The 25,204-nt window shown below is 50.2% G+C and overlaps 10 protein-coding genes across 10 annotated transcripts; 3 read left to right on the forward strand and 7 right to left on the reverse strand.

Moving 5' to 3' along the window:
• Nucleotides 1-761: 761 nt before the first annotated feature.
• Nucleotides 762-4,484, reverse strand: A1O9_05624 (uncharacterized protein; the record flags this gene model as incomplete). The annotated part of the gene is made up of 1 exon (XM_013404842.1): nt 762-4,484. The coding sequence occupies one exon, from the start codon at nt 4,482-4,484 to the stop codon at nt 762-764; it is 3,723 nt and encodes a 1,240-aa protein (XP_013260296.1).
• Nucleotides 4,485-5,169: 685 nt separating this feature from the next.
• A1O9_05625 (uncharacterized protein) lies at nt 5,170-5,703 on the forward strand (the record flags this gene model as incomplete). The annotated part of the gene is made up of 1 exon (XM_013404843.1): nt 5,170-5,703. The coding sequence occupies one exon, from the start codon at nt 5,170-5,172 to the stop codon at nt 5,701-5,703; it is 534 nt and encodes a 177-aa protein (XP_013260297.1).
• A 2,677-nt stretch (nt 5,704-8,380) lies between these two features.
• On the reverse strand, nt 8,381-10,681 carry A1O9_05626 (uncharacterized protein; the record flags this gene model as incomplete). Its single annotated transcript, XM_013404844.1, has 1 exon — nt 8,381-10,681. One exon carries the CDS (start codon nt 10,679-10,681, stop codon nt 8,381-8,383), a length of 2,301 nt encoding a protein of 766 aa, XP_013260298.1.
• A 608-nt stretch (nt 10,682-11,289) lies between these two features.
• A1O9_05627 (uncharacterized protein) lies at nt 11,290-11,881 on the forward strand (the record flags this gene model as incomplete). The annotated part of the gene is made up of 2 exons (XM_013404845.1): nt 11,290-11,590; nt 11,721-11,881. 2 exons carry the CDS (start codon nt 11,290-11,292, stop codon nt 11,879-11,881), a joined length of 462 nt encoding a protein of 153 aa, XP_013260299.1.
• A 364-nt stretch (nt 11,882-12,245) lies between these two features.
• A1O9_05628 (uncharacterized protein) lies at nt 12,246-14,126 on the reverse strand (the record flags this gene model as incomplete). The annotated part of the gene is made up of 1 exon (XM_013404846.1): nt 12,246-14,126. The coding sequence occupies one exon, from the start codon at nt 14,124-14,126 to the stop codon at nt 12,246-12,248; it is 1,881 nt and encodes a 626-aa protein (XP_013260300.1).
• A 553-nt stretch (nt 14,127-14,679) lies between these two features.
• On the forward strand, nt 14,680-15,843 carry A1O9_05629 (NADPH2 dehydrogenase; the record flags this gene model as incomplete). Its single annotated transcript, XM_013404847.1, has 1 exon — nt 14,680-15,843. One exon carries the CDS (start codon nt 14,680-14,682, stop codon nt 15,841-15,843), a length of 1,164 nt encoding a protein of 387 aa, XP_013260301.1.
• Nucleotides 15,844-16,795: 952 nt separating this feature from the next.
• On the reverse strand, nt 16,796-18,306 carry A1O9_05630 (uncharacterized protein; the record flags this gene model as incomplete). Its single annotated transcript, XM_013404848.1, has 3 exons — nt 16,796-17,101; nt 17,180-17,962; nt 18,019-18,306. The coding sequence occupies 3 exons, from the start codon at nt 18,304-18,306 to the stop codon at nt 16,796-16,798; spliced, it is 1,377 nt and encodes a 458-aa protein (XP_013260302.1).
• Nucleotides 18,307-19,624: 1,318 nt separating this feature from the next.
• A1O9_05631 (uncharacterized protein) lies at nt 19,625-21,376 on the reverse strand (the record flags this gene model as incomplete). Its single annotated transcript, XM_013404849.1, has 4 exons — nt 19,625-20,257; nt 20,306-20,393; nt 20,427-20,743; nt 20,798-21,376. Coding segments are annotated over 4 exons (1,617 nt in total), but the record flags the coding sequence as incomplete, so codon positions are not given.
• A 483-nt stretch (nt 21,377-21,859) lies between these two features.
• Nucleotides 21,860-22,892, reverse strand: A1O9_05632 (uncharacterized protein; the record flags this gene model as incomplete). Its single annotated transcript, XM_013404850.1, has 3 exons — nt 21,860-22,069; nt 22,120-22,552; nt 22,603-22,892. 3 exons carry the CDS (start codon nt 22,890-22,892, stop codon nt 21,860-21,862), a joined length of 933 nt encoding a protein of 310 aa, XP_013260304.1.
• Nucleotides 22,893-23,749: 857 nt separating this feature from the next.
• A1O9_05633 (uncharacterized protein) lies at nt 23,750-24,856 on the reverse strand (the record flags this gene model as incomplete). The annotated part of the gene is made up of 1 exon (XM_013404851.1): nt 23,750-24,856. One exon carries the CDS (start codon nt 24,854-24,856, stop codon nt 23,750-23,752), a length of 1,107 nt encoding a protein of 368 aa, XP_013260305.1.
• Nucleotides 24,857-25,204: the final 348 nt, after the last annotated feature.

The following is a 25,204-nucleotide window of genomic DNA, read 5'->3' on the forward strand; positions in this document are numbered from 1 at the left end:
GAGGGCCAGTGAGCAACGGCAGGCCTGGGTTGGTGGAGATCAAGGATGCAATGTGATGGCAATACGAATAGGAGTGATGATGGACGTGGGGATGGAGGGACGCGGAGGGACACAGAGGGATGCAGAGGGAGGGCGTGCCGACGACAAGCAAGGCCATTCGCGGTACCGCACCAATAACGAAGTCCACATCCGCAGGGTCTAAGTTGTTTAAGTTAGGTGGCTACTCTCCGCAAGACTTGTCCATGCTCTCTGGTCGAACTCGTGTAGCTCCCCTGAAGTACTCCGTACACATGAGAGGATGTCACAGGTCCACGGGTTGGTCCCATGACGTGTTTGTGTCACTCGTTGGAAGCTTCAATTTCTAAACTTAGGCACGATCTTCATCTTGTTGGGTGCACTACGGCTACGATGTACTTGTACTCATGACAACAGCCTTGCCGGTCCCTATGAACCCGTTCGACTACGTGGTAGGTGCCCTAGGAGTAACAGTATCCCTTCTACTGTTTATAGATCAATGAAAAGTAATCAGCCGTGTCCAATGGTAGGCCATGCTCCATGGTGAGAGAAGCAATAAGAAGTCCGACTTTGAGATCTATCAGCTCTATCTCGATTGGGAAGGTGATTCCAATGCCACGGTAATGGTTATGCGCTGCTTCCTTGTTCCCCAGAAGATGGCCCTTCCAATGATGTTCGTGATAGTCTCATGGTAATGGTGTGCAGGACTGGGGAGGCAGAGGTGCGACCCTTTCTTCCAGTCTTGCTCATGAAAGGTCGAATCCTGCTCCTGAGTTGACCGCATACAACAGTTTGTCTTTCATCGTCTTGATGTCTCCATATCGAGGTAGCTTGAGAAGATTGACACAAGTACTAGTACTTGGCAGTCGTTCCTGATCCTCACTAGAATCACGAATGCTGAATCTGGGGTTCAGGTGGCTGAACCCTAGGAGGGGCGCTCGTGGTGTGCTCGTGACGAATTTTAACACCTTCCTCCTGTCCTCGTTGTCCATCTCTTGCAAGGCTTCCCAAAAAAGCTGCACAGTTGGGTGCTCCAACCCATCGTCACCGATCTGGTAAAGCCCGCCATACTGTGTATGCTTCCGCAAATCCGCGATATCAAGCTCGGAACTGTCTCCCCCAACAAGCTTTTGTAGCTCCTTCTGATTGAACATGGCAAGCCAGCTTGGTTGGATAATCTGCCCAAGACCTGAAAGAAAGGCATCAGTCACCATTTTTGGCTGTTCAAGTAACTTCCTTCTGACTATGCGATTGATGTAGTCAAATCGATTGATGTTCGTTACCGCGATGTTGGCGCCGTTAGGTCTTAGTTCCGTGGTAATCGTCTCGGGAATCTGCTTCCCATCAACGTCCAGCACGTTAAACGTATCGGTTACAGTGAAATCCAACGCAAAATCACTTTCCACGTCGCCAGGGTAGTTCTTCAATTTCAGGAGGCCTTGATACAGTTCCTCGTCGTATTCTCGAACATCGTTGATGCTTGGGCGGTATGCCGTCTCGTTAGAGCCAACCGTGGAACCTCCAGTCAATGCCCATTTGAGAAGAAAGAATCCTGCAAAAGTGACATCGATAAGAATCCCTTCATAGAGACATTTTCCAACTACCCTGCCTAGAAACTGGAAGCGGCGGAGAAATTCGTTCATGGGGCGAGTGTAGCCCTCGGTGTTGGGTGATCTGCCCATGCGTACCAGAAACCTCACAGTCTCTTCATAGATCAGGGGGTTTGGGAATAAATATCGCTGATTATTTTCCTTGAACGCACTGAGGCTGGAATCTGGGTCGAATGCCTCGCTTGTGACACTCATGAGAAATTCTTTTGTGACGCCTCCGCCGTCAATGCCAGCTTCCGGCGCACCGAACTGGTCAATAAATGTGATCTGGATGGGCTCTTTGAGAGCCTCCCCAAGAGGATAGAACGCGTCGTAAGCGTCTTCAAAGACGCTCTCTCGGTGGATTTCAGCGTGATGTCGACTTAGGATATCGAAACCCCTCCGTCGTCCATCCGGTGCCCTACCCTGTGAACTGGCAGCGACAGACATACGCCATGTGTCTGGATCAACCGCCCCATCTCTTCTCCTTACCTGATCTCTAAAGATAAACTCGCGGAAAATCTGGACGCGCGTCTCAAAAGGGATGAAAAATGGTAAGTTGCGCAGAATTTCGAGACGTGGAGCGATGGATTCGATTTGTCGTTTGCGCCTTGCCTGCAGCCTTTGACGCTCAAGTATGTCGGCCTGTCGTGAGCCTCTACTTCGGGGCATATGTGGCTGCCGAATGCCAAACATTGCACTCAACAAGGCTTCTGACGCACCCGATCCCATCGACATGTCGAAGTCAGCAGGGTCGGCGTCGAGTCCATCTTGCTCGTCTTCCTGCTCTTCATCACCAGCGAGTTCGTGCCTTTTTTCCTCTTCCGCTACGACTGCAGGAATGAACCCGGTCATATTTACTTGATCGGTCATCAACCAGTGATTAGCGGGAACAAAAGGCTGCCTGGAATCTATTTCGTGCAGCTGACGCAGGAGACCCGTCACAAGTCCTTTGAGATATGATTGAGACAGGCCATTCCCAGTCAATGTTTGTGGCATCTTTTCGGTAGTTTTAGTAGATGCCTGAGCCTGCGACTGCATCCCAAAGAGGGCGGAGATGTCAGCCTCTTCCTCATTCTCATTCGTTTCTGCTAAATCAGCAGCATACCAATAAAGGGAAAAAGCTAGATTCTTGAGAAATGTGGACATCAGTGAAACGTCTTCGAGAGGTAGTGCGCCCTTCTTCGATATTACTGAAGCAGGAGTGTTGGTAGAAGTTCCAAATGTATTGGCCTTAGAAAGCGAGAAAAATTCACTATCATCCATGAGTCTGAGGATGAAGCCGTACAACTCGAAGAAAAGGATAATGAGTTTCCACTCATCACGCCATTGCGCAATCTCTGAATGTGAGAGCGGCGCTTGACCAATCTGATTGGTTTCTGGAGCTGCCTCGCGGAGTAATGATAGGACAAGTCGGTGGCTCTGGACAATTTTCTTGAAAATACTGGTTTTTCGCGTGGTAGCCCAGAAGTACTGGGTTATTGACATGTTAGCACCGCCGATGAAGGCAAAAGAACCTTGATGGAGGAGCATCCTCGTATTCTGTGCCTTGGAAGGATAGGCATTCAACAAAGCCAGTGCATAATTTGCAAGTCTTTTAGCAATGTCAAAATCCGAACCTGGGGTATTGGTGCCGGGATTGAGGATGTCGCCCATTGCATCCAAGGTTCGCCGAACGTTGTCTTGTTGAGGTATTTTGAGAAGCATCTCGCGAATGAAGGGAGGTAGGGGCTCTGTGGGAGGAGGCTCGCTCGCAAACATTGGCGAGTCGGCCAGGTCTAGACGGGTTGCGACATCTGGGGCACAACAGGCTAAGAGGGCAGAAAGTGCCTCGATATACGACCTTTGCACGACTCTTGATTGGTTCTGTGATTCATTTATGAAGATGAGGTATGCGAGCTGCCATAGAAGTTGATTATTGCTCAGAGCTTTCGGTTGGACTTCTCTCAAGGTCTGCACTTGAAACGTGAGTGCACTAGACAACGAAGAGAGATCCACTGTGGTCGCGATTGAACCGAGGAACCCTTGGTCGCCAGCCAAGATGGCCTGACTCAAGACAACTTTGGCGAAAGCGATGTATGCATGAAGTCTTGCTCTTTGCGGAGATGTCAGCAGGGTTTTCGTCAACTTGAAGGCAAGATCATGCCAGGATTGACTGTCGGTTGTTTCGAGGACGAATACAACGGCATCAAAGTACATCTCCGATTGTTGGGCGGTTTCCTCGGGGACTGTCTCACAGATTAAGGAAAGGATAGTGATTAATGAAGCACTGTATGAGGTCGGAGAGGCGGAGGAGTCATGCTGGGCAACAACTTTCAGATGTCGCAGTGCAACCAAGCCGAGTCGAGCCAAACGTTGTCTCCATGAATGATCGAGATCTATGTCCTGTGATACCAAAATTGTCTGTTGTAGTGCTTGGCCAAAATAGATCAAGCGGGGAGTGTCTTGGGCATCTCTGACGGAATTGCCTCGAAACTCTTGAAAGCGCAGAAGTAGGCATAGCTGACAGGATAACTGGGTGACATCTTGATATGCAGGTACCACACCATCACTTTGGATCAGAGTCGTGTAATCCAGTGTGTGGCTGGCACCCAGTCTCTTCTGCTCGTTGTCGTCCCAAGCTTTTCTCCACGTGGCTTTGATCTCCCTCCGACTCGCATGGCCCCGCCACACTTTTTGTATTCTTCTGGTAGCATTCTGCTTTTCTCTGTCCTGCTGCCTCTTGAGACGATCGGCCTGGGCCTGGGCAACAGCGTCGTGGCTTGCCGAAGGCTTCGCGGAGGCTGACTTGTTCAGCGCAGCCCATGGGTTCGTTGGGCCTCTGCCAGAGAGATTGACTTGACGGCTCTTGCGGGTGCTACCTGTGAAGGAGGTATGCATGGCCGGCGGAGGGCTATCGTGAGGGGAAGCAGGAGATGAAAGACTGCGTCAATCGATGCGGGCAGCGGGCGGAGCGTGGCGTTATCGCTGGGAAGTAGGGTATGAGACGTGGCAGATGCAAGGAATGACTAAGATGCCATTGTGCAGAAAGAATTGCGGATGGCAGAAGGGGAGGGCAGATGATTGAGATGGAGGGAATGGAGAGGTGACAAGCCCGGCTCGTTATGTTATCGATGCGGAAAGGAAGAGAATGGGAATGAAAGTGAGTTGGGATTAGGAATAATATGGAAAAGGCCGCCGCATGCAATGATGCCAATGGAGGGCCGATGACAAGGCTGCCGTAGCCCGTGGCCCGTGGGTCTGCGAGCAGTTGAGTGACACTGGCAGGGGAGGACGAGTAAGCTAGCAACTAATCCCATAAGGCTGAACTAACGACCCTCGTCATCCTCGTACAACTATCCGCAGGCTTGGTGGTGCCTAGAAACATCCATCTCTATTGCACCTTCCACCGACACTTCTGAATTTCTCCGAACCCCCCCCACCTTCCCTGTCACTGGCAACTCACGTGAAGCGATTGCTCGATTCCATCTACCTATGTAGGGATTCCGTACCAATTTCTGCTTGCTACTGCAATTACAACCAGTCCCGTTTCAGCACCAGGTCACTCTCCCTCCTCTCTAGAGACATGTCCAACGACATCCTCACCCAACTACAAACCTGCTACGACCAGCTTCTCACTCAGTGCTTTTCGACCATCTCCTACCTCTCTCAACGCCATCCAATCATCGCCCCAGACGCTGATCCCAACGACCCCTACACCAACCCACCTGCGACAGGAGGGCCTTCGCAAACGCCCAATCCCGATGGCACGCCAATGTCCGCTATTCAACCTGGTCGAGAAGATACGGAGCGCGCTCCTTATCCGCTTCGACCTGTGTTACCATCTACATTCTCTGCCGCACAGCGAGAACTGGCCGAGGATCTTGTGCAGAAAGCTCAACAGATAGACACGTTGATTTCACGGCTGCCGGGGATTGGCCGAGATGAGGAGCAACAACGACGCGAGATCGAGATATTGAATCAAAAGGTCAGAGCCATGGAGGAGAAACGAAAGGCTAAACGAAGAGAAATGAGAGACTACGTAAAGAGGCTGGACGATGTAATCCTCGGCATGTCTCAAAGCCTTAATTACCATGAGGCCAATCGACCAACCCCTTGAACACTTTGCGAATACTCTAGTGAGACACATGCCGTCATCTGACGAGCAATCATAAGCTCCATCTACTTGTCCACTTCTAGAATTCTCATCATCAGGATCGACTTGCACGGAGCACGTATGCAATAACCACTATCCTGGAAAACCTCAAACAAGCGCGGAGGAGCCGACTTGCCTTAAATCGAGCACTTCTCATTTCTTCACCACCAGAACTGCAATCTCCCGGCCAAAGTCCCACAAAAAATCAAAATCAAAATCATCCGAATGGGAGAACTTACGTCGTTGTGCCCACCTGTACCGCTTGTCATGTGGAATTCCTACCGTCTCAGGGGTTCTTCTGGGCACAGCACGACAAGGCACTGTCTAGGACTGTGGTCAATCAAATGGGGTGCACCAAAACCTGGTAAGCTTCTATTTACGCCAACTTCCGAGCGCAAACTTCACTGTCCGCCTCACCTGACTTGAGTACCGACACTGGATTCAACTCGCCAAGTAGCCACCCCAACTACAACAGTCACAATTCCAATATTCGAAGTGTTCGAGTCCCTCTTGATGCAATGCACAAGGAGAGCCCGTCACGGAAAGGATAAAAACACAAACACTTGCACGGGAAACCGTACGAAGAAAATCCCCAGTTGAGGAAGGAGTTTTTTTGGCTGAGTTGCAACGACCACGGTAGCTGCCCGGAGGCTTGAAATACGGGTCGAACCAACAAGCTAAATCGCTTCGAGGGCTGGCGGCTTTCTCTTCGCTTGGCCCTTTGGGGTGTTGAATCGTTGAAGAGTATCGGGCAATGCTGAAATATATGCCTTAAAAGAACTTATTAAGAGCATGATACAAAAACATTATCTATTGAAAAAACTGCTTGCGCACAGTCACGAGACATTATAAAGGGTCCAAGGGACCTAGAAGAAGTTAAGAAAAGCATTAAAAAGAAGGAGGAACCTAAGGGGAAGGTAAAATGCCCTAGGAGATTAGAGGTTAAAAGGGGGTTAAGCCCCGGGACCACCAGCAAAATAAGCGTAACAGAATAGTTATAGAAGTTACCGAAGAGCTGAAGAAGCTTATGAACTCTACGGAGATCATTGAAAAGGACGGAGAAGAGGCCCTAGTACTAGGGAAGAAGTAGCCTCGAAAAGCTTATAAGGGAGCTTGAACCACGGCCGGAAGCGCACTTAAAGTAAGCTAGAACTAGTCAGTTACGAAGAATTGTAGATAGATGGAGCACAGTATCCTCTGGAGCAACTTGACCTCTAGTCTGGATGAGATAGGCCTTATCTTCGGATGGACGTGCTGGAAATAGTCAGGAGAAAGAAGGGTACGGAAACCCACAATTGTCTTCCTTGGCCTAGAACTTCTCCTCCCCATCAGTGGATCTCTAAGCCGCTATACGGGTAGCGGGAGCACGCTATCGTAACTAATAGTAACTAAGAGAGGAGGTAACAAAAGGAAACTTACTAGAAGTGTAATACTAGCAAAACTTCTAAATTAGAAGTATTGTCACGGGATGCCATGGAATACATATATATAGTGGATTGCCTGAGATATCGACACTTCGTGCCGATACAATTGTCAGAGCGGATGCCATAGCTCCTAGCGATTAAGCTAAAAAGACGTGGAGTATCGGCACGAAGTGTCGATATCTCAGGCAATCTACTATATATATGTATTCCATGGCATCCCGTGACATATAAGGTAGTGTTTATAGACAGTAGGTTTTTCTACCCTAGAGGATTTTCCTACTATAGAGCTAGATAGTTTTCCCGACATAAGCCCACTAAGAGGCTTTTAGGTGTAGGAATAAATTAATTGATTAAGAGCATGTAATAGAGGAGCATTACATACTTCCTTAACGAACGTAAAGATACCCTAGGTAGGTAACGATCGAACTTGGCCAGATATTGTGATGATTGACCCACCTCTTTATATTGCATGTCCTGTTGGATCATAGGCGTATGCTTTCCATCGCCGAGTGCGTATTGCTGCAATGGCCTTGCGACGTTTACTACCGCAACGAGCTGTCTCGTGCATGTCCGTTCTTAGATCCCATTGGTGCGGAAGCCACGTTTTCCTCCAATGCTCCCCCCTGTTTGGCATCCGCTCTATGATCACGGGCCTCTGAGAGCACATCATGAAGACAAGCAATGGAAATAGGGAGCGCGGCATATTGTTCGTCAGTTCGTTGTTTGGATCTTCTAGCAGGGAAGTACATTAACACTCTTGTTTTGCAAGTGCCTGTGAGCAGCATGCGAAACGCGATCTGTCTACATAACGAGCGTTCAGAATCCTCGGACCGAGGACCACAACAGCCGGATTAGTCTAGTAGGCACGCGATGAGAAAGAAGTCCATCAGAACAGATAACAATATAGCGGGAAGAACATATCATTCTCTCGCTCGGTCCGCTCGCTTCTCCATGTATCAATTATCCAAAGAAAGAAAGGGGGACTAGTTACAGTCTACCACCTAGCTGAGCTAACCTTTCAACAGGCGGAAAGTACAGCGTTCTGTTCCGGTCGTTACGGTCATTTTGCCTCTCTATACATCCGCAGAATCTTACGAAGTACTTGAATTAGCCAACATTGCGGTCCTGGGCTGTATCTACAGGCGATGCTGGCATCCGGGCGCCCTGGTTTCGGATTCGAATGGAAAGGGGATGCCTTATCTAGGCAGGAGGGTTTTTTAGACCATCATACTTCTCCGTCTCGTCATCGCGGTTCTCTCAGCTCTGCCATCAACAGCGGCAGTACCAGCGGATTCCCGATCAGCGATTGAATTCCCACCGTCGTGCCGAGACCCATTGCTCCTAGCATTTCGCAGGGAACCAACGGCGCTGCCAGATCGCTTGAGCCCTCCTCCAACACCAGCAGCCGCGGAAGACTCGTTGCGCAGAGTAGCGGCTGAGTTTGGCCGTGGAGGGACAGACGTTCCCGTCAGCCTGCCGCTTTTCCCAGCTTCCTCGCTGAGGTTGGACAAGGACGAAGAAGGCTGGATGGAATGCCTCCTACTGAGAAGCGCCGATGAAGCAGTGGCAGGAGTCTTGCGTTTCGAGCCTGCTGCGGTTGTTACCACTTTGATCTGTTCTCTGCCGGCCGGGCTTTTGGGATCATCTAGCGGAGAGGATACCGGTGGGTCGAAAATGCTCAACCTGTCGACCGCGTTTTCCAAGTCCTCTGCGTATATATTATCTTGGGTTGTGACTGAGGCCGACGAGGGAGACTTCTTAGAGCTGTCTCGAACGTAAGCAGCGTCTCTCCTGGAATTGGCGTAGCAATGTGCCTCGCGGACCTTCTCACCTCGCTCTTTATCTCTCAGCGGGCTGGCAGGCTCTTCTTTCTTGCTTGCGTGTGGCAGTTCTTTCCACCTGTCTTCTGCCAAACCACTACTTTCCCGTTTGACATTGACAGGGATTTTTGCCAGGTCTTCACCTTCGCCATCCGATCGAGCTCGGTCCAGGCTGGTTGCTCTAGAATGAGAAATTGACATCTCTCTATTCTTGTCCAGTCCTTCTACAGCACCAACCAACTCTTTGCCGGGCCTTCTCATCTTATCTCTCAGGCTAGGCTCGGCATAGCTAATGGCAGCTCTTGCTCGACGTGAACCACGACCAATGCTACCGTTAAGGACATCTTCCACAGAGTTGAGGACAGCCGCTTCTGTTTTTTGAAGTGTAGTGCGGGCTGATGGTTCTGTCGAGACAGGTGAGAACATATCTTCGCTCAAAAATGCAGGCGTTTTAGGCTGGAGATCGTCTGTCCTTAGATCTTGTGACAAAGGGTCGGAGTCTACTCGCTTTCCTAGTGCTGGGGGAATCTTGGTTCTCCTGGATGGTTTAACGGGTTCTTGATCCATGCGGACCTCTCGAGAATCCTCAAGGGCAACGAGCTTCTCGGGAATTTGCACCTTTCTTTTTGCAGGAGAGTTTGTGGTCTTGGGTGCAAGTATCTTTCTAGGTGCGATGATCTTCTCTGGCGACAACGTTGTGGTTCCTACTGCGGGATCATTTTCGCGCCCTGGTGGCCGTGCGAATCGGGATGTTTTCCTCCCTCCAGCGAGCCCACTGACATTTTCGCGCCTCCGTTGAAAAATGAACTCATCACTCTCCCTAGATTGTCGACTGAGTGGTTCCTCAAGTTCCGAGGCCTCTAATTTTCGCTTCGCTCCAACCTTTAGTAGCTGAGGAGGGGCTGCTTCGACAAGTTGCTGTTCGGCAGCTTCGTCCTCTCTTGGCATGTCCTGTAGCAGAGCGCTTGTCCTTCGCCTTCTCCTCCTCTCTAATGTGGAAGGAAGCTGCGAGACTTCGTCCGTGACTTCCTGTCCAGACGACCTCGATGCATTGAATGTGATCGGCTCTTGAACATCCAAGTGTGCAACAGGTGGTGGACCCAAATCCGGCGACTCGGTAGAGTCCTGCATGACTGCTTCATCCTTCAATGCCACCACCTCTGCAACTTCCAGACTTCGTCTCGGGTACGTTTTATTTTCGAGTATACTGGGCAATCGCCCATCAAGTCCGTCGCCTCTCTCCTTGGCTGAAAGCTCCCTCATAGCTGACCTGTTCTTCCAATCGGTCTCACTGAGCGTATTTAGATTATCCACTCTACTTCTCCTCCGGCTGTGCCTGCTCGTCATGGATTTTGCTGGAATTTCGGTCATCTCACCAACGAGTTCCACCACATCCTTCAGTTTCCTCTCCAAGCGGTCCTTCAGCTCCAGGATCTCGTGGTTTACGCCGTTCGTTTGTTGCCATCGCTCCGCCTCGGCCTGCGCCGCAATAACTTGTTGTCGTAGTGTAGCATTCTCGGCTATTACCCGGGAGATCTCAATCTCAAGGTTGCGAATACGCTGTGACTGGTTCGAGTTCACCCGTGCTATTTCGCGGTTCTGGCGGATGAATCTTCGTTTTACTATACCAATGTTAGTGTCCTGGGATAAGGGCACACGGTCATCCACATGGGGTAGCACTTTGAGACTTACAAGCATCGATGCTCTCAGGCGGCGGTGCAGGGGGGTCGTTAAGCCTGGCCATACTCTAACGCATGACCGGCTGTTCGTTGTCTTCGGTGCTTTTTCGTCTTGTCACCGGTTGAAACAGGTCTTCAATGTCATCACTCGGCAAAGTATAAAATCTCCAAATCGACACAGTTTGTGCAGTTCTAGTGCAATCTCTGTGCTGGTATAGGCTTATGGAGTTGTTGTTAGTAGATGAAGTTGAATCAACGCCGTTTGTCAGGAAGCCCTGGACATTTCAGGTTCGAAAAACGGAAGGTCAACAAATGACCAATTCGGGATTAGAACGGGTGGGAGCCGGGGCGCTAAGCCCATCGTGGACGCGTCACTGCTACAATAGGAAAGGTCTGGTATTCTTTCCAAAGAACTTGCATGGGTACGGGGACTCAACGATTGATTGTACGAAGGACCACACCAGTCCATGCCATTGAAATAGCGGTTCCATCTCGCCAGCAGGCAAATGAGTCCGTTTAATAAGCGCCTACCTGGATTTGCCTTTACCACAACAAGCAGACATGTCTTACGCACCGCGTGCAGCAGGCAACTACCCTGCCACTAACACCAACACCCACAGTCACACAATGAACGTATCCAACACTGTCGGGAGCGCCTCGTCCCTCCTACGACACCCTCCTTCCACCTCCGTATCTGGATCACTCTCGATGTCGAACACGCAATCGCAGTCTCACCTACATTCGCGCATCGCCAGCAAACGAGCGGAGCTCGAGAACCTGCGGCAACTGCGCGACCTCAGTGCGGACCTAGCCACGCAACTCGCTGCCCTGGAGGCAAAGCTTGGGACACTGCGGGACGGCACGCAGAGCGTTGCCCTCGTGCTTGCGAACTGGGAAAATGTCTTGCGCGCGATATCTATGGCTGCTGGTATGTGTTGCGCCTGCGCCGAACTATTTACAACCGTCTGCATGTCTTTGTCGCATGTCTGCTTCTGGATTAGCGGAGTGGCGGGTGAAAGATGTCGTACTTGACTATTTGCTGATAATGTGATGACCAGTCAAAGTGCCGAGACCGACCGGAGACGAGCAGGTTGAGGGAGAACGCACGACGAATGATGGCAAGTTGGGATCCAGGGAGAAGAATACCGCGCCAGAACAAGAACTGCCCGTTCCACTTGTGAGGATACCGATACCACAAAAGACAGAGGATGGCGGGTGATCGAGGTGCCTGTCACCGAGATCTTAAGACTTCGATTGTACTCATAAATGATTGAGTCTACACTGGCAGAACTAGCTTCATGCTATGCCACAGCACAATGGGTGGATATTTTGCTACGCCCTCAAACCTACGTACCGGAACAGATTCCATAGAGAAGGAAGACGAGGCTAAACTCCTGGGATTTTGGTTGTGATGAGCAGCATGTTTATGATAAAACGAATGACAACCGTGTCTGGCGTTCCAGCAAAATGCTGACCCAACCACTCACTTCGCTCGCTCCAATTTCTTCTCGATGCGCAAACCAACACCGACGTTTTAGAAACCACACAAAAACGTAGGAACAGATGTCGATCATCACCAAGATTCAAGAAGCGGCGGAAACAGCAGTAGACGGGCCTCGACCCGATTTCTCTGCAGCCTGCTTTGAAGCAGCCTGTACGGCCAACTTCTTCTTTTGTTTCTCTGCCCATTCGCGACTGGCCTGTCGTCCTCGTTCAGCAGCATCAGCTCTCGCCTTCCGTGCCGCTTCTTCTTTCTCCTTTCTCTCATTTTCCAATCTCTCGATCTCTGCTTTGTTACGTCCGAACACTTCTTTGCCCGTTGCCCTCTGCTGGATCACCTCACCCTTTGATACACTCGACTTCTGCCCGGACGATAATTGGATCGATGACTCTCTGACTTTCGAAGTGCTGGGCCTCGCGGCAACGCTGGTGGTCCGTCGGACGCCCGAATTGGCTCTGGTTGGATCGGTCCTTGGCTTCTCGATCATCGACATTGGGCGTGACCTCCGTACAATGACCTTCGGTGGTTCAATATTCTCCTTGTTCAATCCTCCAGCATAAATACTCAATCTCCCTTGGCTAGCTTTGTTGTCTCGGGGTTTTACACTTGGATCGGCTATTTTGGAGGGCACAGGGCGTGCCTTGAAGTTCTTTTTGGCTCTCTCAGCCTCCTCTTCTTTTTTCAACCGCTCCTCTCGCTGAACCTTCAGCTTCGCAGAGATCACTTCCCCTGGAAGAGAGAATGTAGATTTAGTGGGAGCCTTGGATGACTTTGCTGGAACGAAACCTGGTTTGCTTGTAGAAAGAGACGTGCTAGGTACTCGCTTCTTGGTCATGTTAGGTAGAGCTTTCGCTGGTGAACTGGAAAATGAGAGCGAAGGGGGCTGGGGCACAGCGGCTTCTTTTGGTTTTGAGCCATCAACAACTAGCTTTTTGTGTTGCTTCACCACCACAGCAGGCTTATTTGTTGTCTTAGAGGTAGATACATTGAGACTTGTCGGTCTAGGGCGATTGACAGCTTTTGGAGGGGATGGTCCTGTGTTCTTTGCCAAGGTTCGTTCCGCTTTCTTCAATGTGTTGGGTGCCCTAGAACGAGGCTCGAGAGTCACTGGTGAAGGGGGCTTCTTGGTCGACTTCGCAGGGGAATTGATGTTGAGGCCATCGACTCTAGGAAGTCCCTGTGAGATCCTCTCGATTGCGTCTTCCAGTGCATCAATCGCTTCAACCGAGTCTTCGATGCGTGGAGTCTGTGATGTGCTTTGCTCAGCCAACGAGACAGGAGAATGGTGGCCCTCAGAGTACGACTGCATTTTGGACGGCGATCGAGTTTTGATCTTATCGATAAAAGAATCTTCGACAGTGTCTATAATTGCTACAGTGGCAAGAGGTTCAGGCACATGAACAACAGGGTTGAACTTTGGTGTCTTAGATGCAGTGTTGGAGGGTTGCCGGGTTGAGGAAGTTTCCTGTTCAGGAGATTGGACTACCTGAGATGGTGTATTAAATGGTTCGCAGTAAGATTGCTCTGGAATGCTCTCTTGTCCATTTACCCCTTCGTGGGTGGTGTCGTTGCCATCTTTGAAGGAAGGAATGGTGGATTGGGGAGTCTGTTGTGATTCCCCTGGGATGGGGGCGGTTTGAGTCTCTTGAGCCTCCTGAGCAGTTTGCTCGATGTTATTCTCTGTTTGCGTTCCCTTTCTCTTGCTCTTAGTTTTCTTTACAGATACAATAGGCTCATCGGTGAAGACATCATCGGAGGTTGGCTGATTCTCGTGGGTGATGTCTTTGAGGGCAGGCCGGCTAGCTGGATCCTGGTTCGTATTTAGGGATGTTTCGGGGTGTCGCAGGACAGGGACTTCCGCGTCGGCGTCAGAATCCTCGTGGATGAGTGGCTGCGCTTGAAGCTCATCTTGACCTTGGTCTTGAGCTTGCGCCTTCAAAGCAGCTCGTGTAATACGCGGCATGGTGTTGATCAATATGAAACCGAATCAATGGAGGTTGGAGTTTTACGAGTTTGTGTCAATCGAGATCCTGTTCTAGTTTGAGGGTGGGAATGTGCCAGCGCGTCTCCGGCTTCTTTCTGTTTACGGGCGGTCGCGCCCGGCAACCGATAACCGACGCGCCTTCTCGCCAATCCCCAGGATCGTGCCAAGTCTGGTTAAAGCAGCAACAAATGGAAGAAATTGCTTTCTGACACGTGATTGCTGCTCATCAGCCTTTTCCCGGCTCCGACGGCCTCGGGAAAATCCACCTGTACAGATGTACATTACTTTTCGGCACCGCCATACCCTCCAGTCTGACTATCTATCTACAAGTAATGTGCCGCTAGCCCGTCCCCGTTTCGAAATCCTCCCTTCTCGCCTTCGTATTTGTAAGCCTCGGAAAGCTAGCAATGGCCAACAATACTGCCTATAGGTACAAAATGTCTTGGAGAGCGAGTCGCAAAGATTGCAACGACAACTCACCTCACTGCCATCAGCATATCACAAGCGATTCAGTGTTACATTTCTTACTATCATGGCTCGTGACCGACTCTTTCTCCCCCTAAAGCTGGGGGATGTCGAACTCAGTCATCGCATCGTGATGGCACCACTGACACGATTCCGAGCGGATGATGACCACGTCCCGATCGCAGACGTGAAAGAATACTACGCTCAGCGGGCCTCGACCCCTGGTACACTTCTTATTGCCGAGGCCACGCTCATCAGTCCTCGGGCAAGCGGCATGGCTAATGTGCCTGGTATCTGGAATTCTTCGCAGATTGCAGCCTGGAAGACGGTCACTGATGCTGTCCATGCGAAAAAGTGTTTCATCTTTCTCCAACTCTGGGCTCTCGGTAGGCGAGCTGAACCTGAGGCCCTCAAAGGAGAAGAAGGGGGGCCTTATCCAATAGTCAGTTCCAGCACAGTATCTGTCGAAGAAGGAGGACCTCTCCCCCACGCGTTGACCGCGGAAGAAATCCAGCAATATGTTAAGGACTATGCTTCCGCCGCGAAGAATGCCATCGTCGCGGGCTTTGACGGGGTCGAGATTCACGGCGCGAACGGTTATCTTGTGGACCAATTTTTGCAGGAGAGTATCAATCAGCGCACCGACAATTACGGCGGAAGCATCGAGAACCGTGCTAGGTTTGGCCGTGAAGTTGTCCAGGCTATCATCGCTGCTGTGGGGAACGACAGCAAGAAAGTCGCCATCCGCTTGTCACCGTGGTTCGAGTTTACCAATAATGCCAACAGTACATCACCAGATCCCATCCCACAGTTCTCCTATATGGTTTCAGAGCTGAAGAAGCTCGACCTCGCCTATCTACATCTCGTCGAGAGTCGATATGATGGGGATGTTGGGACAGCAGAGTACGACACTCTAACGCGGCGCAATGACCCCCTCATTGAACTCTGGGGAACTCAAGCCCCGATCATCCTTGCTGGCGGCTTCACGCCCGAAACAGCAAAGAAGATTACCGAGGAAAGACACCCACACCGCAATGTGTGTGTGGCGTTCGGGCGATTCTACATCAGCACACCAGATCTGCCGTACAGGGTCTGTAAGGGCATCTCACTGAACCCTTATATCCGCCACACGTTTTATACTAAGATGAGTCCAACTGGGTACACTGACTACTCATACAGCACCGAGTACCTAGCTGTTAACCCCGAGAATGGGGCTATCCCTTCAGCTTAGCAGATCCTGATCATCACCTGATCCTGAAAGTCCATTCAAGCTAGTGTTGGCTCATTCGTCCAACCAAGTAATATGATAGGAGGGCGCAACAAGAAAAATTAGGAGTCAGAAGCCTCTCAAAATGCATCATTCCATGTGATAATTCCATTAGTTAGAGATTGCAATACGATATTCTGTGTGGAGGGAGGCTTGCTCAACAAAGGCACAATTTCTGGAGCCAGAAAGGCGAGTAGGTGGTAACAGACTTTTGCGGCATTCACCTAGCGGTACGAAATCTTTCATGCTATCATCCGTGGGCAGCCCTGGACCCACCCTTGCCCCCAGCAGGAGGGCTGGTGGCTTAGCCTTGCACCTCGTCCCCACCCTCCAGAGCACGTAAGTACCTAGGCATTAGCGCCGATCAAATGGGAAAGAATCTCTCGCATGTCCTGACGATAATGATTGTCGTTCCTGTGCATATTCCAAACTCCTCAATGCATCTGATTAATAATAACATCGTTGATTTATTGATTAGCCCCGATCTTTTCAGTGAAAGCGGCGCCCGCTCCGCTTCGACGACGTCTGTGTCTGCAGACGAGTTGTGGGCCGGTCTCATCTTGAACAAACCAATGTTAGGCCAAGACGCTTGCTCCAATGTAGTTCTTATTGTTGGAGGACATGGCTGAGCAAGGGATATGTCGAATACCTTGAGACTTAGACTGTGAGGATTCGACAAACGGAATTACCAGGCATACTTGTGCAAGCATTTACTAATACCATGCATACGATGGATAGTGAATTTTGCACCAGCTGACTCTCTACTGTACGGCCGCTAGTAGACGCCTCACTGAAGCTCATACGAAAGCTCTGTCCGGGCACTGGCTCTTGCAAATCTTGAGAAACTCGTTGCTTCGATGCAAAAGTCGGGTGCGGCCAGGGCACCCTCAGTGCAACCTCATAAGCACTGAATAATTCATGCCTTCTGGCCAATCTCGTTCAGCGTCGTGGTGGTGCCCTCAATTTTTGGAGCCGGAGACTCCAAGTCCCCCTTGCCAACCAGGTCGTACTCCTCAACAACGTGAACCGGCACCACAACGCCCTCTTCTCCAGTCAGATACTGAGTTTCGGTGATGTGATATGTCCCAAGGTAAATAAAGACCAGCACACCCGTGGCGTAGAAGGCGAAGAGAACACCAGACTCCTTGATGTACGGTACGGCTATGGAGTCCAGCCCAAAGCATATGGCTTCGCCACCTGCCAGGAACCCGCGGTAAACGCCCTAAGGACGGGCAGCTGTTAGAAACGTGTATGATGAATAATGGCGTTTTGGGGGGAAGAGGACTTAGCTCTGACTTACAGCGTAGTTAGCAGCCTTCGCAGGAGAGTTTGTCATGCAGCTGAGGAAGTAAAGGATAATGCATTGCATCAGGATACTCGATATCCAATTCAGACAAAAGAGAACGAATGTGGCGGCAAAATTGTCATCGGTCCAGTCCATTGGGCTAGGAGGGCTCGCGCGGTTATAATGACGAGTGCGTACGATTTCCCAGAGCCAGGCTGCTAGCAGCGGCACGCTCACAGCTGCGAGGCCCAGGAACGCTCTAGTGCGACGAGTCCATGTCTTGTGGTCCAAGATCTTCTGCAGAGCGTAACCGAAAGGAATCTGTAAGGTGACGGCGCAAAATGAGAGGAGAGTCCTCGTTCTCAAGTTGTTGTGGAAGGCATTGACTGAGCCATTGTAGACTAGGAAGCATTCAGAGGGGAGAAATGCCGGAATCATGATCATGAGTTTCCAGTCCTTAAAGATTTCGAGATTCGCTTTCAGCTCCTCCCAGTAGCCTCGGGCCTGGAGGGTGGCTACCTGAGTGCCATCGTTTCGGAATACTTTGGAAGCAGGCTTCAAGGTCAAGGCGAGTAGGCAACCGCAGCCCATCATGGCTATAAGGATGGCGTAAAATGCCACAGGGACACCGGCAGCTTCTCTAGAGTTCCGGTTGATGAGAAGGGCGATGAAGTCTCCAACAGCGCAGCCAGCAGCTTGCAGGTTGATCGATATGGCGATGAAAGATCCTCGCTCTTCTTCTTCAGAGTACGCCATGGAGATTGATCCCATGACAACGAATATCAGACCAGCAGAAATCTTTTGGATTGTGTTAGATCGAAGTCTCCATACGCGTCCAAGGAGACCATGCTTACTCCGATCGCAACACCACCAAGGATGGGAAACCAGTCGTGGGCGGTTTTATCGAAAAACCAAAGTCCTGCAACATAAAGCGCGAAGCCAATGATTCCAAGAACAGCCGTAATGGCCGGGCCCACGGTGTTTAACACACTGCCTGCGAAGCACGATGAAACGGCAAAGACAGCGCAGAGTGTGGCATTAACGACCTGAATGGTCTGGAATGAGTTGGGATGTCCACCTGCTGCTCCGAGAAGGTTGAGGGCTTGGTAAAGGCCAGCGGTCAGACCGACTATGGTGCCCATGATGAAACTGAAGCGTGGGATCGAGTGTTAGGTGTGTTCGTGAAAGCATATGGGCGGGAAACTCACTTCTGCCACCATGGTGAGTTGAGGCGGAATGCCGGCACACCCGGAATCTTGAAGCCCATTATCGGAGGATTCTACACAGTAATAAGTGCAAATCTCTTAGAGAAGGAGAACTGAAAAGTAATAGCAAAATGGGGCGACGGTGGCCGGGGGATGTATTTGTAGCCTCTTTATATTGGCGGTTAGACACAATAGATTCCCCGGATTGATAAGGCTCGTACCTCCCGCAGAATTGACTGTTCCTATTGCAAGGAGACTGTGGGGAAGTGATAACAAACTCCTCAATACGAGAAAAGGGGTACATAAGCCACTAGCAGAGTCTAGTCTGTCTGGCCCGTAACTTCGCGTTACCAGCGGTCGGATTCACGCTGAAATGCGTGGCATAGAGCAAGGTATAGTCCAAAGCTCCGTGCTGTGATTCACGAAATCCGGAATATTCTAGCCTCGGGTAAATATTTGATGCTCCAGAGCGCTTATACCCGTTTTATTGTCTATCGTTATCTTGCCACAAGGGTCTGAAGGGCCTGGGTAACGCTCCTGGATCCAGCTTTGATCGACCCCTCGTCGCTCGTTTCCCCTCAGCGTGGTTTGACAGGATCTACCTTCTAATCTCTGGCCCGACTGAGATCTTTAGCGGACCCTTGCAGAAGTAAGACACTCAGTGACCAGTCTAACGATGATCCATCAATAGATATCGTGGTCATATGGGAGGTCACATGCGGCTTACGACCCTAAGTAGATGAGCATGAAAAAGAGGTGCAGAAACTGGAAAGTATGCTATAATGGCTCTCAGAAAGTAGCGTTGCTGACTGAGCATCCATCCGTATTATCATGCCGTCGAGATATGCTTTATCATCCCGTATCAATGTCGACTCCACGCTTCCTGTCAAGCAAAAGCTGCGAGGATCTCTTCAGTATCAATTCCATCAAAGTCCCAGAGAAGATCAGCTTCTCCATCAAAATCATACGGATTAGGTAAGATTGACGAACTGTGGTCCAGCGTCGACTGCGAGAATGTCCAGTCGCTAATCGTAGCTGTGCCAGCACTGGGAAGTTGTATTTCAAGGTGATGGAAAGGTGGTTGGTTCGTGGAAGGCACTCCCGTATCCGCGAGTACGGCAAAAGGCTCAGGTGTCATGGAAGGTCCATAGTTCCCAACGGAAGGCTCCCCTTCTGGTGGTAGCGGCGAGAAAAGCGAAAAGTGATTCAGTTGTGCCTTCAATGATTGCAGGTCAAACGGCCCCGCTGGATCCGACTTCGACCATGAGTGCAATTTCTCGACGACTGCACGTGATACTGCTTCAAGGGCAGATGCACGCACACCCATGCTTGGCCAGCGACGCGATATCTTTCTGAGGAGAACAGATGCTGTTTGTATATAACGACAGATAATGGGGATGTCTTCTCCCTCTAGGGTGGTAGGGGCGTCTTCGCGAGACGCGATCCCAACCAGAACGATCCCAAGAATGCATATTGACGCTTCTATAAGGAAGTAAGAAGCGTGCCATATATTGAAAAGCTTCCCCATTCGCTCTATGATGCCAAGTTCTTTCAAGACAGCAATAGAAGCTTGAAGAGCTCTCTTGCGCATTTCTTGCGTAGGCGTAAGGCGTCGAGGCGAAGGCCGGTTAAGCCTCATAATTTGGCATTGAAATAGCAGCTCATGGAACTCAATCTTCTCACCAAGGTTTATACTCTGATGTGTCGTCTGATACCAATTTTCTAAGCGTTGGTGTATGCGGGTGAACCATTCACCGAAAGAATCATCTCTTGGTATGTCATCGAATGGTATTGTTGGGTAATACATTCCACGGGTAACTTCTGATTCAAGCTCTCGGAGCAAACAAAATTGACGACTGGTTGCAGACTGTGAGTCCGTATCGGTCAACTATCAGCGGTTAGCACTAATAGGTGTGAACAGGATCCGGAAAGTTACTGGTCCTATTGATGCAGATTTCGGCCATATAAATGGCCTACACTGGACCGTGTGCACAGCACTAGTCACCTTGTCAGCAAGGCCAGTACTAAGACATCATCGAGTGGAGATCGAACTTTACCAGTCAATGTTGTATGAGTTCCAGAAAAGCCGTTTTCGCTTCTTTAGTGTGGCGACATCCAAATCATTCTGTATAGAAACAGGCAATTCATGCTGCAGTCCGAGCTGCAAACAGAGTCTTGTAGCCGCGGCAGCACATCTACTGCAATCGACATGCTTCGGATTCGTAAAACCATAATGTGTCAGAAGCTGTAACGCCTGCAGTCTTTCCCATGGGTCGATTGGCCCAGCCTGACCTAGTGCATCTACCGCTGTTGTCCAAAACCCATATGAGGCAGATGTTGCTCTCTTTTCATCACAGTACATCAATGTTTGCATCTGAAAACCAATTAGTAGACACGCTTAGATTTTTGGGAAGGTAGGGCTCCGAACACTGATTGCTAAGGTGACATGGACACAAAAGATATCGAAAGCAGATGGCTGTGTGTTGTTATAGACTCTATCAGACGCATTGAACAGGTCCGACTCCTCAACCGCCGGGTATAAAGGACGATAAATCTCGCAATAGTGTTTCAACATGGTATCGACAGCATGACGAGGAATCGACGAGAGTTTATTAGTTGACGATGCAGACTCCTCGGCTTGTTTCGGCATGTCAAAGTCCTCCATTGAAGTACTCAGATACGGTTCAGGTGAGCCAGAGAGGAAGAATGTTGAAGTTAGCGGAAGGAGGCTGTCTTGACCTCGCAAAGCGCGGTGTGGGATGGCAATAGTTGCGGCAAGTCTGGTAGCAAGTCGTTCTGCAGATTCCAGCGAAATATCGAGATCGGTCCTAGTTTGGCTCTGAATGAGTCCTAGCTCAGTCTCTAGACGAGCAACCTCTTGCTCTAGGTGTGAAGTCGTGCTTCGAGGTCTGTCAACTCCCTGGATGGAATCATATCCCAGGCATGCTGCCCCAGCTGCCGCACAAGCGCCGCATACCGGGTACTGAAAGTCACACTGACAACATGCTTAGCAAGCCAACTGGACTAGTACGTCAAGGAAATGCTCACACGAATCTTGCGCCTACGGCAACGCGTGCAAGCTTTGCTATGCCTATGCTTTCTTTGTCCGTCAGGGCTCATGATAGAAGGTGAGCGTCAAATCTATGGTGATGGGATTGTGCACCAAGCGCTCTGCGATAATTGCACACTGAGGACGAGTGCTAAGAACAAATACGGTGCCCAGTATGTCGACGTAGTAAATGTAAATTAAAGGACTACTCGCTGGATGTCGAAGCCCCCGTCAAACGTTGCGATTTGGGTCTGGATAAATATCGGTCCAACCCCTCAAATGCTAGCGCCAACCCCACCTGCTTATGATGTTTCTCCTCTACGCACTTTGTAAACCAGTGGATGTCAAGCTACACCAGAGAAAGAAGTTACTTAAAACATTATGAGTTGGAGCAAGCATTGATTTCAGTCAGTCTGGAGCTATTGAGCCTCAATGCCACCCTCAATCTGTAGAAGGTAATCCCTCAGCCTTCAACCAGTTTGCAAGACTCGCCTCGAATTTCTTTGGTTCATCTGACGGCGGACTATGGCCTGAATATTCGAAGATCTCCAATGTTGCACGTGGGATCTTACTAGCAATGTCTTGACTGGCCTCCACAGGTGTCACATTGTCATGTCGTCCAACGACGAGGAACGTCGGAGCCTTGATGATCTGTTAGAGATATCGCCGTAACAATCTGGATATTCGCTCATTCGGCTTACCTTTATTGTTTTGAGCTGATCTCGTACGTCAAATCGTGGCATATTCACGTTAAAAGCATAATTTTGGGTGGACGAGTGATACTTCACCGTCCCTTGGAACTCTGTCGACTCTGGAATATCTTGGTCGTCAGGAATGTTTGGATTTGGAGGTGGTGCGTAGAAAGGAAGCAGTTCCATGATGGCATCTTCGAAATCCTGGTCATTGAGTAACGTTCCAGACCACAGACGGACTTGACGAGCAGCATCAACCTGCACCTTGTCGGACGTCAAAATCTTCGACAAGACAGCCATTGGGCCAACCTTGCCGTTTGCCCAAGCCCCTCGAAGAATCAGCCCGTCCAGTCTGTCCCCATGTTTGATGGCGTAGTCGAGGGCAATAAATGCTCCGTAGGAGGCTCCAGCAAGCACAAATTTTTCTGCACCGTAAAATTTCCTGGAATTGATATAAGCCACGAGACTGGCAACTCTGATCGTTCGGTTTACCTGAGGTTTTCAATGTCATTGATCCAACGTTCATGACTATATGGTCCAACGTGGTCGGAGGCGCCACTTCCCCGACCGTCATACACCAACACTCGATAAACGCTCGATAGAAAAGTGTACGAAGCTGTTGGTTCTAGATGAGTTGATAGACCTGGTGCGCCGTGAAGTGAAATGAGCAGAGGCCTGGAAGCTGATCCGTCGCCATCCCCCAGTATCTTCACATGTAACTTTACTCCATCATCCATCGTCACAGTCGAGCCCCCGGCGGTTGATGCGTCGTTTGTTGACATGATGGATGATTCAAGAGAGGGCGGTTGAACGAGAACTCCAAGCGTCAAGGCGTTGCTTTAAAAGACCTGTGATGCTGCTTTGTAATGATTGACCACAGGTACGAATGTCCTCAAAGGCCTCACGCTTCCCCTAGGAGGATTTCGAATCAGTCCACAGCATGCGAAAAACACAGCGTTAGCATGGAGCGATCTCGGGTACTCGATGCTTCGTGGGCTTCGCACTTCTTAGTCATGAATCCGCATCAACTCGATTTGTGCAGTATTCATCAATTCATAAATGCCACACACACAGAAGACGAAATTGATCACACGCACACAAACGCAATCTCATATGTATCGATAATCACATTCATCTGCGATATGGAAGGACCAGGGCCTGGGGCTTTGCCACAGTGTACCAGAGAGTGACGGGTCGAAAGCTGGACTTAACGGAGGTAACCTTTGACAAGGCACACACGCTAGGGAAGCCCCGCTGACCCCACTTTAGAAGTGCGGGGAATCCTCGATGCTATCGTTGAACCTCCTCGGTGGCTCCCTGCACCAGTCGTTTACGGCATTCGCCTTCGTCAAGGCAAAGACGCTAGGCGAAAGGCGATGACATCAAACAGCCCCTTTTTTGTGCAGCGTCGGCATCGCAACTTGATCCATTACCAATCAAACTTGGTAGCTGTAGAATTGGAGGGCTACCTGATCGATATCTACACTGTCTGGATACTAGGACCTGACACCTAGCCTCTGATGGATCCACCGAGTAGAGGAGCAACTCGAATTGGATCAAGTCCATCTTCGAACACTCGATCCTGAAGCACTATCTCGCAAATGTTCGCACAAAATTATTCATCGAATTTCTGGCTAGGTTAGAACGACCAATCTACGACAGGAAGGTCTTCGCAAGGCCTTCCGATTACCACTCTACCCGTGCAGCTTGTCAAATCCATCAGAATAGTTCCCAACGTTATGATGCGGTCAATTCCAACCGCACCAGGAGGAACGCTCCTGCAGATTGCTGGAGGGCTTCCTTGCTCATCTGAGAGCCTTGCCCTCAGGGACTCAAATGTCGTTGGTAATGCGAGATCCAGATCTCTTTCCGTCAGTTCTTGCATTCGTGCTAATCGCTTGAATGAATCCGAAGCAGGATGGTCAACTAGCTTCACCGGCCGGCCTGGTCCGTAGAAATGGTTTGCATGAGCCACGTAGCCACCTTGCGGAGAGATCGTGAAGACGCCAAGAGGGGAGCATTCGAGATCAGCAAAATTGCCACTTCTGTCAGCCAGTAAGTAGTTGATTGAACTGGCCAGCCCGAATTCTTCGATGATCGCAACAGCGCTGCTGAAGCTAGAGGCGTACTGGAGTAGACGCCGTGACATAATGTGAACAGGCATGCCGTTCTGGTTGAGGGCCCCGGATCGGAGTGCATTCATGCAGAATCCGAAGCCTGCACTGTTCATGCCGATTTTACCAACAATCCCAGCCTCACCTAGGAACCTGATTGCGATATCAGACCCTGCCGGCTGGATGTGAAGGAACACCATGCCCTTCTGTAACTCTGGAATCATGTCCCAGTTCTGTGCAAGGAACATCTTGCCATCTTGAGCTATCTGGCCGACGGACGTGCATCCATCAGTGTAGTTTGTAAAAGCAATCTCCGTACGGACATTGAGCGTAACAATGTCCGCTAATGTCAATCCACGTCCGGCTCCTTCTGCAATACCTCTCATCTCTTCGACAATCTCAGGCCATTGCCTCTCAATTGTGGGAAGAAATCGCTGGACAGCTCGCCGACGTGCTTCGTCCCACGTAATCTTAGCTGTCTCTCCAAAGAAATAGGTGTAAGTTGCAACATTATGATGAATTTCAGTCGAAGCGGCGCTCCCGTGGGTCAAGCCGATCTCAAAAGGACTACCACTGCAGTGGACTGTCTTGACGTTTGGGTCGTCCATTGTAACCTTGGATTTGGCAATCATATTGAGGAAGGAGACCTTGATGACCGTGGGTGTTTGAATCGATAGACAACAGACGGATAAAACGAAGCAATGAAATAGGAGGAGGGAACAAGCCTCGTGTTGCACACTGTTGTGATAGACACACTCCTTCCTGGCACGTGATTGCACACGGAAATGACCGAGATCTTCACCTAGACCACCGGAAGGAACCGCAACTCAGCATAGAGATGGAAAGTCTGAGAAATCGGTTCGGCACTTCCTAATGAGCCTCGAGCCTCTCGCCTCGTGCGTAGCGCCTATGAATGTATGGTGTCTGACAATGGAAAACGCAGGCAACTCCTCATCCTCAATGTGCTCGATCCATTCTGC

The sequence above is a fragment of the Exophiala aquamarina genome (genome assembly GCF_000709125.1).
Source record: "Exophiala aquamarina CBS 119918 chromosome Unknown aczIA-supercont1.4, whole genome shotgun sequence".
NCBI lineage: Eukaryota > Fungi > Ascomycota > Eurotiomycetes > Chaetothyriales > Herpotrichiellaceae > Exophiala > Exophiala aquamarina.